At 42.2% G+C, this 15960-nt stretch overlaps 1 protein-coding gene across 2 annotated transcripts in view; it reads left to right on the top strand.

The window, feature by feature from the left end:
• The window catches only part of LOC132390819 (uncharacterized), a 114873-nt gene that overhangs the window by 57464 nt on the left and 41449 nt on the right, over positions 1–15960 (top strand). For both annotated transcript variants that reach the window (XM_059963363.1, XM_059963364.1), the window contains exon 3: positions 10301–10389. In XM_059963363.1, the coding sequence (XP_059819346.1) occupies positions 10301–10389 (89 nt within the window). The remainder of the gene's footprint in view (positions 1–10300; positions 10390–15960) is intronic.

Raw genomic sequence — 15960 nt, 5'->3', positions numbered from 1 at the left:
AACAACATTTCAGACATTAAAAATATCTATTGATCCTCAAAATCGATAGATTCCAGACTGCAGACTCAGGTTATGGCTGTGGTTACCCTTTAAGGAAAAGGAAATGCGGAACACGTAAATACAATTGAGATACAGCTCTTAGTCCCCGACTCCTGACTCTCCTGTTGATGAACATACAGTCTCTGGAAAATAAAAGCAAAGACCTCAGAGCAAGATTGCAGTACCAGAGGGACATCAGGGACTGCTGTGTACTTTGCTTCATGGAAACATGGCTTATCCCCTGCCCAAGGGCTTCACCACCCAATGCAAAGGCAGGAAAGTTGAGTCTTTTAAAGGTAGAGGACATGGAGTATGCTGCATGATTATCTCATCGTGGTCCACAGACATGGCAGTTCTGTCTCAGTCCTGCTCTCCCGACCTGGAACATATAGCGGTCAAATGTCACCCACTTTACCTGCCAGGTGAGTTTTCCACCATCATCCTAGTAGCAGTGTACATTCCACCTCTGGCCGATATCTAGCAGGCACTGGAGAAGCAGAACACCGTATTCAGCAGTCACCAAACAATGCACCCTGATACCTTCCTTATTGTTAGGGAGATTTCAACCTGGCCGGCTTGAAGAAGTCTCCGAAGATCTAACACCAATTTATCGCCTGTGGAACCAGAGGAGACAACACACTTGACCCCTGTTACTCCACCATCTAGAGTGCTTACTACGCCATCCCATGCCCACACTGTGAAAGGTCCAATCACTTGGCTGCACTTCCACTCCCGGTGAGCAGGCAGAAACTAAAGACCACAGCAGCAGTGAAGAGGGAATGGTCGAGGGGGGTGGAGGGGCACTTACGGGACTGCTTTGAGTCAGTGGACTGGAAAATATTCAGAGATTCATCTTTGAATCTGAATGACTATGCTACAGTTGTCACTGAATTTATTACGAGCTATGAGGATGGGTGTGTGTCTTTGAGAACATACCGGAAATACTCAATTAAAAAGCCAAGCATGAGCCAGGAGATTTGTAGTCTGCTGAGGGCTAGACCTGTAGCATTCAAAATGGGTAATCCAGAACTATACAAGAAGTTCAGGTATGACCTACGGAAGGCTATTTTAAGAGCGATAAAACAATTTCAGTTGAAGTTAGAGAAGGAAGTAGATGCACATCAGCTCTGAAAGGGTTTGAAGACCATTGCTTTTTACAAAGTGAAACCTAACATCATGAATGTCTGTGATGCTTCACTCCCAGATGAGCTCAACGCCTGTTACGCACACTTTGAAAGGAAGAATAAAGCTATACCTGTGCAAATCCCTGCAAAATCTTGTAACCCAGGATCTCTGTCTCAGATGCCGATGCCAGAACTTCTTTCAAGGGGGTGAAACCTCATATGCATCAGGTCTTAATGGTTTAACTGACAGGACACTGAAAACCTGTGTCAACCAACTGGCAGGAGTGTTCAAGGACTTCTTGAATCTCTCACTTGTTTCAAAAGGGCGATGATCATTCCAGTGCCCAAAAAGAACAGCCTAAGCTAACTCAACAGCTATCGACCAGTTTACTCATATTTACTATGCTGAAGCGTTGAGAGAGGTTCGTCATGGGCAAAGCAGAATCAACTCCTGCCTAACCTGGACCTGCTGCAATTTGCCTATCACCACAAAAGGTCTACAGCTCAGTGTTCATGACCTGCACACCCTCACTTCTAATCAACAAGCTCCAAAAGCTGGTCTTCTGTACCTCCCTCTGCATCTGGGGACTTGTCTACCACATTGGGAGACCACAGATTGGAAATAACATCCCCTTCTCGCTGATAATCAACCCTGGTGCGCCTCACTCTTCTCTCTACACCCATGACTATGTGGCTAGGCACAGCTCAAATGCCTCCTATAATTGTTCTGATGACACAACTTTTGTTGGCAGAATTTCAGATGGTGACATGGAGACATTCAGGAGTTAGATGGATCAGCTGGTTGAGCGGTGTCGCAACAACAGCCTTGCACTCAACGTCAGAGTGATCAAGGAATTGCTTGTCAGCTTCAGGAATGGAAAAAACGAGGGAACACGCACCTGTCCTCATCTAGTCACCAGCAGAGAAAAGGGTGAGCAGTTTCGAGTTCCTGGGTGTCAACATCTCTAAATATCCAACCTGGGCCCAACTTATTAATGCAATTACAAAGAAGGCGTGAAAGCAGCTATGTTTCATTAGGAGTTTGAGGAGATTTGATATGTCACCAGAAGACCCTAGCAAATTTCCAGAGGTATACTGTGGAGAGCTTTCTAACTGGTTCCATCACCACCTGATATCAAGGGGCCACTACACAGGACTGGAAAAAGCTGCAGTAAGTTGCAAACTCTGCCAGTTCCATCATCGAGGGCCACTTCAGAAGGCGATGCCTGGAAAAGGCGGCATCCATCATTAAGGACCCCCATCACACAGGACACGCCCTCTTCTTGCTGCTACCATTAAGGAGGAGGTAAAGGAGCCTGAAGACACACACTCAACATTTTAGGAACAGCATCTTACCCTCTTCCATCAAATTTCTGAATGGACAATGATCCCAAGTATATTACATTGCTATTTTTTTTCTTTTTTTTTGCTCTCTTTTTGAACTACTTACACTGGTGATATTAAACCTGATTCTGGTTCTGAATTTTTTTTATTGGTCTGTTGAAACACAGTGAGTCAAATGACAACCCTCTGTGTAATAAACTGTCTGATTCTGTGCTGCATGCAGTCAATGTTCATTCCTCACTGACCATTAATTTCCCCCGGAATCCTCTTTATTGCACATCTCATCCTCAGCTGCCAGCACTTGTGCAAACATTGTGGTCTGCTGTTCCAGGCATCAACTGTATGACTTTCACTAACATGCCTCAGGACGAAGTATTCATGACTGATGGTAGCAGAAACCCATGGTAGCATTACTCTGATGGTGTGAGTGGCTCCCAGCATCATGAGAATGATTCTGTCTTTACTGAGTTCACGGTGGGTGATGTTGCTGATGTAAAAGAAGATCCTCAAATTAATACATCTTTTAAAATCTGGCATTTCCCCTTCCCCCCTCTCAAGCTTTCTCTTCTGATTTATAAACTGCATGCAGCAAGATTACCCATGAACAGACCATAAGATATAAGAACATAATCAGGCCATTTATCCCATCAACCCTAGTCCACCATTCCATCATGGCTGATCCAATTTCCCTCTCAGCCCCAGTCTCCTGCTTTCTCTCCATAGCCCTTCATGCCCTGACCAATCAAGGATCTAACAATGTCTGTCATGGGAATAGGAACTCCATTTTTCTTCCTTTGGTAATATTTTCCAAGAATCTGAGAAAACCAATCATGCAAACCTTTGATCAATTCCTGTGAACAGCTACACTCTGGAAATTTAGTGGTAGAGTTGTTATTTACATCTATGCAGTGGACAAAGGTGAGATGAACAAATCATAATAACTTGAATAGCTTGTGGTTTTAATTGTTTTAACCAGTCATCAGAAACAGGAAATCCAGCATTCGTGTTCACACTAGACGGCTCGTCATTGTAATTTTTTTAAAAAGTAAAACAAAAAGCCACTTATAAATCAAACTAAAAAAAGTGGAGAAAAAAAGTTAAAAGATGTTTTCATTAGCAAGTGGCAAGGCACTTCATTTTTAAAAAATCTTCTTAAAAGGCACTTTTTTTTGTCCTCGTTTGTACTTATTTAACCTCCTTCTTGAGGTTTTCCTGCTTAGCATTTCATGCTTGGGGTGTGAAAGCTGCTTCAGACTTCTTCCTAAACTCAGCCATTTTCTAAAGACCTGTTGAGCCTCATATCAATGGGAGGGAAGCTATTAGAGTGTATAATGAGACACAGGGTTTGCGTGCATTTCTAAAGGCAGTCTCTGCTGAGGAACATCAGTATGGCAGTTCATGCCTTACAAACTTCATTGAGATTTCTGAGGAAGTGACAAAGAAGCTTCATGAGGGATGCTATCTTCATGGACATAAACCTGCATGAGGGATGTTACCTTCACGGACATAAACCTTCATGAGGGACGTTATCTTCATGGACATAAACCTTCATGAGGGACGTTATCTTCACGGACATAAACCTTCATGAGGGACGTTATCTTCATGGACATAAACCTTCATGAGGGATGTTACCTTAACGGACATAAACCTTCATGAGGGATGTTACCTTCACGGACATAAGCCTTCATGAGGGACGTTATCTTCACGGACATAAAGCTTCATGAGGGATGCTATCTTCATGGACATAAACCTGCATGAGGGATGTTACCTTCATGGACATAAACCTTCATGAGGGACGTTATCTTCACGGACATAAAGCTTCTTGAGGGACATTATCTTCACGGACATAAACCTTCATGTGGGATGTTATCTACATGGACGTAAAGCATTTGGTATGATCCCTCTTGGTAGATTGATTCAGAAGATAAAGATACATGGGGTTGAGGGCGAATTCCAAGTTTGAGCCCATTAGAAGACTGAAAGGATGTTATTTTACTTGAAGCTCTGTGAAAAGTGGTGTCCTACAAGGGTTGGTGCTGGGATCTACATCATTTGTGATATATATCAATGATTTGGATGAAACTTTAGATGGGTATATTAACAAGTTTGTGGATGCTCCAAGATTGGTGGAGTTTTGGACAGTATAAAAGACTATCAAAGCATATAGTGGGGTATAGATCAGTTACAGACATGGGCAGAGAAGGGATAGATAAGGTTTTATCTGGGCAAGAGTGAGGTGTTGTACTTTTGGACATCAAATAAAAGGAAAAAAAGTATGCAGTTAATGGTAGACTCCTTAGCAGCCCTGAGATACAGAGAGAGATGTTGGGGTCCAGATATACAGTTCACTGAAGGTGGATGTGCATCTGGATAGAAAAGGTGATTAGCGTACTTTCCTTCCTTCATTGGTAGGGGTGTTGAGTACAAGAGTAAGGAAGTCACGTTGTAATTAAATAAAACTTCATTTAGACTGAATTTAGAATATTGTGTGCAATTCTGTTTGTTCTATTGTAGGAGAGATGTGGAGATGCAGAAGAGGTTTAAAAGTATTCAAGAACCTATGAGTGCATTGAAAAATATTACACATATACCATGAATCTCTGATGTAAAACGGAAACCAGGAGGTCTGTAAAATCATTTGCTTCCCAACCCAATGTCATAAACCGTTACAAGATTCACCAGCTCAGATTCCAAGCAGATCAATCATTCTAGCCCTAGTACACTGATGCTGGCATTCTTCAGGGTAGTATCTTAGGTGCAACCATCTTCACCCTCTTCATCAATGACCATGCTTTCAGTGCAAGGTCAGAAGAGGGGACAGTCACTGAAGAATGTACAATATTCTTTCCCATTTGCACAATTTCTTTCCATTTCCACTTCACATATTGAAGCAGCTCACAGCATTATGCAGCAAGATGTAGGCAGCACCCAGGCATGAGCTCACGAGAGACCAGTATCTTCTGTGTCACATAATTGCTTGATTAGAGAGAACCTGTTATCATATATTTGAGATTCATTAGCTTAGCTCGATATTAACATCAACCTGGGGGGGGGGGTCATGGGGTCAGGCCCATTTACAAGAAATTCAATTGGATCAACCATGTTGAATATTGCAACTAAATCAACAGGTAAGGTCTTGGAAATTCTGTGACTCACCTCACAGCATCCTAAAGATTTTCCATAATCAACAAAGCTCAGGGCAAGGTCATGGTAAAAAACTCCCATTATCCTGGTTGAGCACAACTCCAGTAACATTCAAGAACATCTGCACCAACAAGGATCACAAGTGATGTGGGAGATTAGTGGCAAATTCCCAGTTCTAACTGGCAGTAGACTCCTATATCATAAGAATATAAGAAAAATATGAGGTCTAAGCAGCTCACTTGGCCTGACTTCCATCTTCATGGGATGGACCTGGATGAAGAAGTGGAGGAATGGGTTAGTAAATATGCTGATGCCATAAAGGTTGGAGGTATTGTGGATAGTGTGAAGGACTGTCAGAGGTTACAGCGGGACATTGATAGGATGCAGAACTGGGCTGAGAAGTGGTAGATGGAGTTCAACCCAGATAAGTGTGAAGTAGTTCATTTTGGTAGGTCAAATAAGATGGCAGAATATAGCATTAATGGTAATACTGTTGGCAGTGTGGAGGATCAGAGGGATCTTGGGGTCCAAATCCACAGGGCACTCAAAGCTGCTGTGCAAGTTGACTCTGTGGTTAAGAAGGCATATGGTGCATTGGCCTTCATCAATCATGGATTGCGTTTAGGAGCCAAGAGGTAATGTTTCAGCTATATAGGACCCAGGTCAGACCCCACTTGGAGTACTGTGCTCAGTTCTGGTTGCCTCACTATAGGAAGGATGTGGAAACCATAGAAAGGGTGCAGAGGAGACTTACAAGGATCTTGCCTGGATTGGGGAGCATACCTTATGAGAATAGGTTGAGTGAACTCAGCCTTTTCTCCTTGGAGCAACCGAAGATGGGAGGTGACTTGATAGAAGTGTACAAAATAGTGAGAGGAATTGATCGTGTGGATAGTCAGAGGCTTTTCCCCAGGGCTGAAGTGGCTAGCTCAAAAGGACAGAGTTTTAAGGTGCCTGGAAGTAGGTACAGAGGAGATGTCAGGGGTAAGTTTTTTACACGGTGGTGAGTGCGTGGGATAGGCTGCCGGTGGCGGTGGTGGAGGCGGAAACGATAGAGTCTTTTAAGAGACTCCTGGATGGCTACATGGAGCTTAGAAAAATAGAGGGCTATGGGTAAAGCCTAGATAGTTCTAAGGTAGGGACAGGTTTGGCACAGCTTTGTGGGCCGAAGGGCCTGTATTGTGGTGTATGTTTTCTATGTTTCATCTCCTTTAGTGTTGCTGCACAGTCACTGAAAACACAACAATATGTACTGCACTTACCAGCCAAAGCTTCTTCGACAGGATCTCCGACGCCTGTAAATTCAACCATCTACAGGGTTAAAGATAGAGGATTCAGTCTAATGTTAGCAGCTACAGGTTCCCCACCATCCAGACTCAGAATGATACTGGGTGTTTTTTCATTGTTGGCCAGTACAAATTCTAGATCTCTCTACCTGTTTGCCTTGTGGGGGTTCCACCATCAGTAGAGTTCTCTCCTAAAGACCAATGGATGCTGACCGTGCCATGGACACCAAGTCCAAAAACAAGCATAAATTAAACACTTTTAAAACTTGGACCTGGACTCCAGGAAGGGACAGATGTTGCCTCAACAACCGGGGCTAGGAGATTAGTCTTCCTCTCCTCTGGCCGAGGGTGAAGGTCCTTCTCACCAGCTCGTTGTCCACCCACACAATGTTGATATATCTTTCCTTCTCGCTGGTATTACTGGCACCCACCAGCATAACAGAAGAATTTTGCTTGGAATGATGCTAAGCTGATGAGAAATCAACCACAAGCAGGGAAAATACTTGCTCATGTGGAAACTTTGAATCGTTGTTCATAACCTGCCATCTTACTGCTTGTAAACTTCATTGAAATAAATCTTCTGAGACCAAGTGTAAATTTGTTTTGTGGACTTTTAGAAAATTCTTGTTATAAAAGAATAAAATTTAGGCAAAAGGCAGAGAAGTCATTCTGTGAAGAGCAGGCAGCAACACCTACACCCGTCCACCAGAGGGCACTCTTGGTCTAATGGGAGTGAAAAAGGAAGAAATAATTTCAGGAATTCCTTAGATTGTGCATGATCTATTTTATGAAGTTATGCTAAAGTGGAAGTGAACATATGGTACCCATCCTCAAGAAATAATAGCTGTAAGGATCCTACATTAGGTCAATTGCTGTTTTAAAAAAAAATTCTTAGCTGTAATTGAAATTCTTTAATTACCTCCTTTGGACTTCCAGATTCCTGGTCCATTACACTGTGTGTAGTAATCAAGCATTAGATAAAGTGTACAATATTCCACTCTCCACAGTTTTAACACATCTTATTCAAGTTGTTTTAAACAGGCAAGCTTTTTGTCAGGTAAAAAGCGTAGAGAAGGGAAACCTTTAAAACAGGTTGGCCCACACCATTGCCTGGAGTTGTTATCGAGCATTCATCCCAACTCCAATCTGGAACTTGATCTGAATGCAGACTTCTCATCTAGCAGCTCCAAGTCAGCCTAGATCCTGGTGGCATGAGCAGAGTCACTAGTGGGAGAGTGAGAAGTCTCACCTCCCAGGGTCAAGGCCTTGATTACATGGAAAGCTGTGAGTGGTATTCTTCCTCCTGCATAGCTGCTTAATCGTTTTTAAACTTTTTTCCCCCAGCAATACTCAATACCAATTAAAGTTAATAATCAAAACAAGTTTTTTTTTTAAGTTAAAAAAACTAAAATTAACTGAAATACGTAATAACATCAATTCCTCTCCGCGCCTTGTGGCACGTTAGGTGGCAACCTTGTCATTTCTTTAGCATGTAGCTGTTCAACCCAGCACAGATGGATTCGAGCTCGAGACGACCTGCCTTGAAGTCTGGTACTGGTGCCACTGCACCACCGGCCGGCATGGCAGCACTAATGAACGAATATGAATCTAAAGTGAAATAATTGCTCGAAAAGGAAGTAATCTTACATTTCACTTCCAAATCTGCAAACTCTATTGAAACTAAATTTCAGATCGGACAACAGGTCTGCCTTGGCGCAGGACTCCAGAATCAGCTCCCCAAAGTGGAGCTGAGGAAAGTCACAAGGTTGGCCTCTTTGCTAACCGACAGCCTTAGCACTCCGAATCTGAACGGGAGATTCAAACCGCTTGCTTTTTAAATGGCTGAATGCCACAAATACCCGTAACATCCAGCCTGTAGTGTGATATTCAAATTCCCACCAGGAGGCACTTCTGTATGTTTGTGGTCTTCTGCTGCTGTAGCCCATCCACATCAAAGTTTTGCATTCAGAGATGCTCTTCTGCACACCACTGTTGTAACCAGTGGTTACTTGTGTTGTTTGAACCAGTCTGGCCGTTCTCCTCTCGTTAACAAGGTGTTTTCACCCACAGAACTGTCGCTCACTGGATTTTATTTTGTTTCTCGCATCATTCTCTGTAAACTCTAGAGTCAGGAAATCACCCATTTCTGAGATACTCAGACCATCCAATCTGGCACCAACAACCACTCCACAATCATAGACACTTAGATCACGTTTCTGATGTCCGCTTTGAACAATTGACCATGCTCTTATGCATTGAGTTGCTGCCACATGATTGGCTGACTAGGTATCTGCACAGTGGCCTCTGCGCATCTTTTTTACACTGAAAACGGTGTGTGCCTGGAATGGGCTGCCACGGGTGGTGGTGGAAGCAGATACAATGGTGGCAATTAAAGGGCTGCAGATAGTCACATGAATATGTGGGGGATGGAAGGACATGGATCGTGTATACACAGAAGAAATTTAGTTTAGTTCAGCACAAACACTGTGGGCCAAAATTCCTGCTCCTGTGCTGTTCTATGAGGGGTTAAAAAGAAATGTTTCAAAGTCAGAAGCAGAGAACCATTCTGAACTGCTTGAGGAGGAATTATATTTTAAAAAAATGTTTAAATCATTTCAAAAGTTACTAGAATTCACAATATGTTTATTACTCTCTGCTGCTAAGATATCAGGAGGATAGCTCATAAAGGAATGAAACCAACACGAGGAAATCTGCAGACGCTGGAAATTCAAACAACAACACACACAAAATGCTGGTGGAACACAGCAGGCCAGGCAGCATCTATAAGGAGAAGCACTGTCGACGTTTCGGGCCAAGACCCTTCGTCAGGAGTAATGAAGCCCTAGCTAGCAGACAAGACTTTCTGTTTACTTGATGCTCTGTATGAATAACATCTAATAATAATCATTCCCTAAGTAAAAGGCCACTCTGTCCATTAACCACCTTAGCTGTCATATTTGAGGAGTGGGCAGATGGGAAGAGCACTCTGGAGTTCAGTCGATACTGAAGAGTCTGGTGGAACGGGCAGAAAGGCGGCAGAAACATTTTAACACAGAGGAACATAGATTATAGAATAATACAGCACAGTCCCCTTTGCTGTGCTGTTAACCAAAGTTGTACTTGATGCTACTAACCATATAAACAAGCTTCTTGGGGCTTACTGCAACAATCTGCGTGACATTCAGTCTCTGATTCACACTCTCCCCTGTGTCAATGTCCCAAATGTCCACATCAACCATCCTTTTCCTGAAATTTGTGATTAAGATTGTTCCTCCGTGCTGAACTGAGATCAATTCAACTTTCAGGTTTTGTGTCCATTACTTCTGATTTATCATTAATATTTTTGTTTTTCTTTTGTTTCAGAGCCTGCCATGCTAATTATACTAGTGATAATCATCCTGATTTTTACCTTAGTTTGCCTGCTGAGCTATCTTCTGTACAGAAAGAAACGAGTAAGTAAATTTGCGATTTAAATTACAAATTCTTTTGTGTTACAGAGTCATGGAGCAATACAACATGAACATAAACTCTTGGGCACAACCTGTACCTGCCCCAATCGCTTCCTCCGGCAGCTCATTCCATATACTCACCACCCTCTGTGTGAAAATGTTGCCCCTTAGTCCCTTTTCAACCTTTCTCCCCCACACCTAAATCTGTGCTCCTAATTCTAGTCTCCTCTATCATGGGGGAAAAGCTCACCATCCACCCTATCTCTGCCTCTCATTATTTCAAACATTTCTATAAAGTCGCCTTCATTCTCCTACATTCCAAGTAATAAAGATCTAGCCTGGCCAACCTCTCCCTGTAACCCAAGCCCTCTAGCATTGTCAACATCCTTGTAAATCTTTTCTGAACTCTTTCCACTTTAACCACAACTCTGTTATGGTTAAAGTGGAAAGAGTTTTTGTTAACTAAGCATAGTACTCCGTGTGTCTTAACCGATGGCTTATACAGATATAACAGCAACATGGTATCTTAACTCCAATTCTCAATGACCTGACTGAAGACCAGCATGCTAAATACTTTTTTACCACCCTTTGACGCCACTTTCAATGAACTACGTACTCCTACTCCCAGGTCTATCTGTTACATTACATGCTCTCAATGCTAGATGAAGTACTACGCTAGTTTGACTTTCCAAAATGCATCACCTCACACTTACTTGTACTGAAGTCATCTGCCATTTCTCTTAACTGATCAAGATTTCCCCTGTAATCTACAATAACCTTCTTCACCATCACCAACGTCTCCTAATTTTGTGTTATCCACCAATTTTGATCAAACGCTGTGCATTGGCATCCAAAACCTTTTTATAAATGATAGATAACTAGGGTCTCAGAACAGCTCCCTGCCTGTGACACACCTCTAGTCCATCATGAGAAACCACCCCCAGCACCATCCTTCGCTTGCTTCTTCCGAGCCAGAACATTCGCTTTGTGTTCAAACACCTCGTTCAGTAAGATGCTTGTAATCATTGTTAGCATGTCATATCGACTGTACTGCATTTGCTGTTTTTTTGGGTCAGCTGAGAACAATGGGAGGATAACCAGGTAAATATATAACACCATGTTCCTGTGCATTGTTTCGTGCCCACGTCTTTACAGGGAATGTTTGTTGGCTGGTTAGCTACTAGTAAACTAAGATGAGGTCATTGATTCCTCACCCACTTATACTTTCAGCAAAGGTAGTTAAGGTCAATGGGGAAGATTGGGAGCTTCGATAAAAATCCTACACCAAACACCCAGGCATTGATACCTCTGCTCATGACAGAGTAACCACATCAGCACAAACTAGGAAATTAAAACCATCCTGTGGCTAATTCATTCTCAGCAGTGGGTGTGAGAATAGATTTATTATTGTCATTACAGTACATTAACTTCAAGACTCAAAATGATTAGCTGTAGCTCAAAGAAGTGTAGGATGTGATGGAAATTTCGCACATTTAGTTATCTGTTTTCTGCATTTGCGTTACTCAGTGCCACCACCCTGATAAGGAACAGGTCTCCTCACAAAAAGGTATTTGAATAAGTCTTTTCTGCCCTTCAGAAAGACATACCTCCCAAAGTGCAGATTTCATCTTCTAGCCATCTCTGTGGCCTGCGAAAATACTTGAATATAATTGGCCACTTACCTTTCTGGATGACATCTCAGGTGTAGGTCAAAAGGAACCCCGTGCTTCAGAGATCAATAGGTCATTGAAGGCACGTCATTAAAATCCAGACAAAGATTATCACGGTATTATTAAAAAGACAAAATTATCTAAACTGGAATGTGAAGAATGAACCTTTGGGCTGTTTCATAATCTATTGTGCGAATGCTCTTAAGGTTTACCTATACAGAGGTATGAATCATGATAAACTGTGCTTTGGCCTCATCAAACATGCTGTGAAATGAGATAAACTGTTCACTTGCTGCATTATCATCCAGCATTTGTCATCAGGATGATAAAACACGGCAGAGTCACCCACATGCAGAACAGGGTCTCGAGAGGGCACTTATCCCCAGTAACCTGCTCAGCAATAGTCAGCTGTTCATTCACCTGCAGAGATACTGCCTGACTTGCCGAGTTGCTGCAGCATCTTGTGTGTGTTTCCCCAGAACAGCATCTCTGTGTAGCATCACTTTAATGAATTCAGGGTCCAGGGCACTTGCCAGGGAAAATCAGACAAAGTGCAAATCAGACTTGTTGACCAAGGAAACAGTTTACAAAATTACTCTGTTGGTGAAATCAAGAGAGAAACTTTGAAACAGTTCAATGTCTGCTTGCGTTTCCCCTCGTTCATTTCAGCTCTCAGGTGACACACTGTGGCCACGGTGGTTAGCTACAGTTTGGGCAGTTCCCAATTCCATGGCTTCTTCAATGTAAACCCAGCTTACTCACAACACAACATCAATCCTCAAATCATTCTCAATGCATGAAAATATGAAACCTATTCCCAGTGTGAATGTGAAACCAAACAACATCCCACTATTGTTCTGAAGATCTGTTTCCCTTTCCAAAGCATTCCAGTAAGGCCAGCAACTCCCAACAAAGTGGGAAATTGTTCAGAAATGATTATTCACAAATTGCAGAGCAAACCCAGTCCAACTAATCATTGCATAATCAGTCCACTCTCAGTCATCGTCAGGTGATGGAAGTGTCACTGACAGTTCTATCAAGAAGCATTTATCCACCAGTAACCTGCTGACCAATCTAGATAAGATTTGCCATTTACTGGGAAAACTGTGGACTATGGACATTGGGGGAAAGCACTCAGGTGACTAGAGTCATACTTGACACAAAGGACCACACACAAAATGCTGGAGGAAGTCAGCAGTCTTCGACTTTGAGTCCTGATGAAGGATCTCAGCCTGAAACGTCGACTGTTTACTCTTTTCCATAAATGCTGCCTGGCCTGCTGAGTTCCTCCAGCATTTTGTATGCGCTGCTCTGGATTTCCGGCAGCTGCAGATTTTCTTGTGTTGGCGTGGAGCTGGCATTATGTCATGGGGAGCTGCATTTCCGAGAGATCCCCTTTCCTGTGCACACACCATAATGTCAATCCTCACCCTAGCACCTCAATGTATTATCATTCCTGACTGTTACACCAACGCTCCTCAGAAATGCTGTCTTCAATCCAAGTCATGGTTTTGTAGAACTGTATTGGTAATGCATGGCTGCTGGTTTCTCAGACTCCTCCTAGAGAATAGTACTGGAGATTACATGTTGGACCCGTTGTTGTGTCTTTCTGATACATCCATTTGATATCACTAAAATTTCCAGGTAATTCTTCCTTAAACATATTGGCTGACTGTGATTAGAATTCCTTGAAGAACATTCATACTCCTGGCCCTTTGGGGGCTGAAAAAATAAATTGAGTATTAGTCTGGTTCTCCATCTGAAAGACACCATGAGAAAGATATTGTACTTGAGATTAGAATGCAACCCATGAGCCAAATTTGACATTTATTATATGCACACTGTCACATACACATAACATACCAATATGTATATTGTCCCCCAAAAGTCACCAGTAACAAATACGGATATAATCCATACAGGGATGGGGCCATGTAGGAACCAGTAAAACGATTTCTTTTTGGAGGCATGGCTGAGATGCTAAATGCATATAGTTAAGTACATTCACCAAAGAGAAAGTGGTGAATGTACTTTAAAAGTATCCAAAGCCTTTAAGTAATGGCACCCATGTTTCATTTAAAATGGATAAGGGGGGAAAAGAGGAGAGAACGAGGTAAAGAGGATTTTAGAAACATGGCTTTGCTCAATGGATTTGCATTTGACTAATGAGCTGAGTTCTTTAGCAAGTTAAAGAGCTGATTCATGAGGGTATTACAAATTGGTGATGCTGCTATGAATATTTAGAAAGTGTTTGACAAAGCCCTGTCTATAAATAATGGTAAATTTATAGGTTAACATGCCAGTCATTGTTTACATAAAAACTCTCTGACGGGCTGTGTGCGGACAGTAATGGTGGAAGCACGCCTTTCTGATTGGAGCGAAGATTATGGTACTGTTCCACTGAGGTCCAGGTTGAATACCCTGCTCTTGAATTGAATACCTCAGGGCTTCCAGCGAAAATAAAACACAGATCGTGGCAAATGGTGGAATGAATAACAATAAACGTAAGCAGATTATCATACTGTATGTGACAAGTGTACGGCCACTGAAATTTAAGAAACGGATATTGGTTGATTTTGGTAGGAGTATCAAAACCAGAAGGATAGAGGGTGGAAGATAGAAGCAGAAGTGCATGTCTTTAACGGTGATAGGGACATTTGAGAAGGCTGTCGAAAAAACATGTGGAAAGCTTGGTTATATTAATGCTAACAGTATAAAATGTAAGGGAACTATTCTTAGCAGTAATAGAATACTGTAATTCCAAATGTAGAACTGCCAACAGTTTTTCCCCCATTACACCTTAAGAAGACTGTCAAGATCTTAGAGAGAGAGCAAAATGTAAAATCATATGCAGTATTAAGGCACCAAAAGTAGTGAATTCATGTAGAGGAGATTTACAAAGTTGGCACAGGGAATTAAAAACTTAAAGGTTAGATGGGGCAACTAGAGAAATTAATAATATTTTCCTTGGAGCAGAGAAGATTAAGGGAAGGTTTGATAGAGCTGCTCAAAATTATAAAGAACTTTCCTAGAAGTAAGAACTGTTTGCAAGGATGACATTGTTGTTAACCAGAGATGTCAGGTTAAAAAAAAAAATTCTTACGTAAAGATGTTAAGGACATCTCTTCTGGGCTGGAGAGAAACTTGCAGTGGGAGGGCGAGGATCCAGTTGTCTTAGTACACGTCGGTACTAATGACATAGATAGGACAAGGAAGAAGGTTCTGTTACAGGAATATGAGCAGCTAGGGGTCAAATTAAAAAAAACAGAACCTCAAGGGTAATAATCTCTGGATTATTACCTGAGCCACGAGCAAATTTGGCTAGGTTAAATAAAATTAGGGAGTTAAACACGTGGCTCAAAGACTGGTGTGGGAGAAGTGGGTTTTGCTTCTTGGGACACTGGCACCAGCACTGGGGCAGGAGAGAACTGTTCCGGAGAGATGGGCTTCACCTGAACCGGGCTGGGGTAATTGTCCTGGCGAATCATATAACTAGGGCTGCAGAGAGGTCTTTAAACTAACTAGTGGGGGGGAGGATTCTAGAGAGCAAATAATTAAAAAGACAATGGAGAAGGTAATGGATGTAGGTAAAAGTGGAGGAATAAAAAGACAGAGTGTGTCAGGAGGGGAAAGAATGTACGGAGATAAGCGTAAAGTTGTACAAAAGGAAAAGGTAGGAAATAAGTGTCAAACATATTTGAAAGTCCTTTATTTGAATGCACGTTGTATTAGGAATAAAATTGATGAGTTGACGGTACAAATAATTACGTATGGTTATGATATTGTGGCAATTACGGAAACATGGCTGCAGGGTGACCAGGACTGGGAATTAAACATACAAGGTTATTCGACAATTAGGAGAGACAGGCAAGAAGGAAAAGGAGGTGGGGTGGCTATGTTAATA

Source organism: Hypanus sabinus, chromosome 3 (genome assembly GCF_030144855.1).
Source record: "Hypanus sabinus isolate sHypSab1 chromosome 3, sHypSab1.hap1, whole genome shotgun sequence".
Taxonomy (NCBI): Eukaryota; Metazoa; Chordata; class Chondrichthyes; order Myliobatiformes; family Dasyatidae; genus Hypanus; species Hypanus sabinus.
The sequence above is the reverse complement of the archived record's forward strand: the minus strand, read 5'-3'. Positions and strand labels throughout refer to the sequence as shown.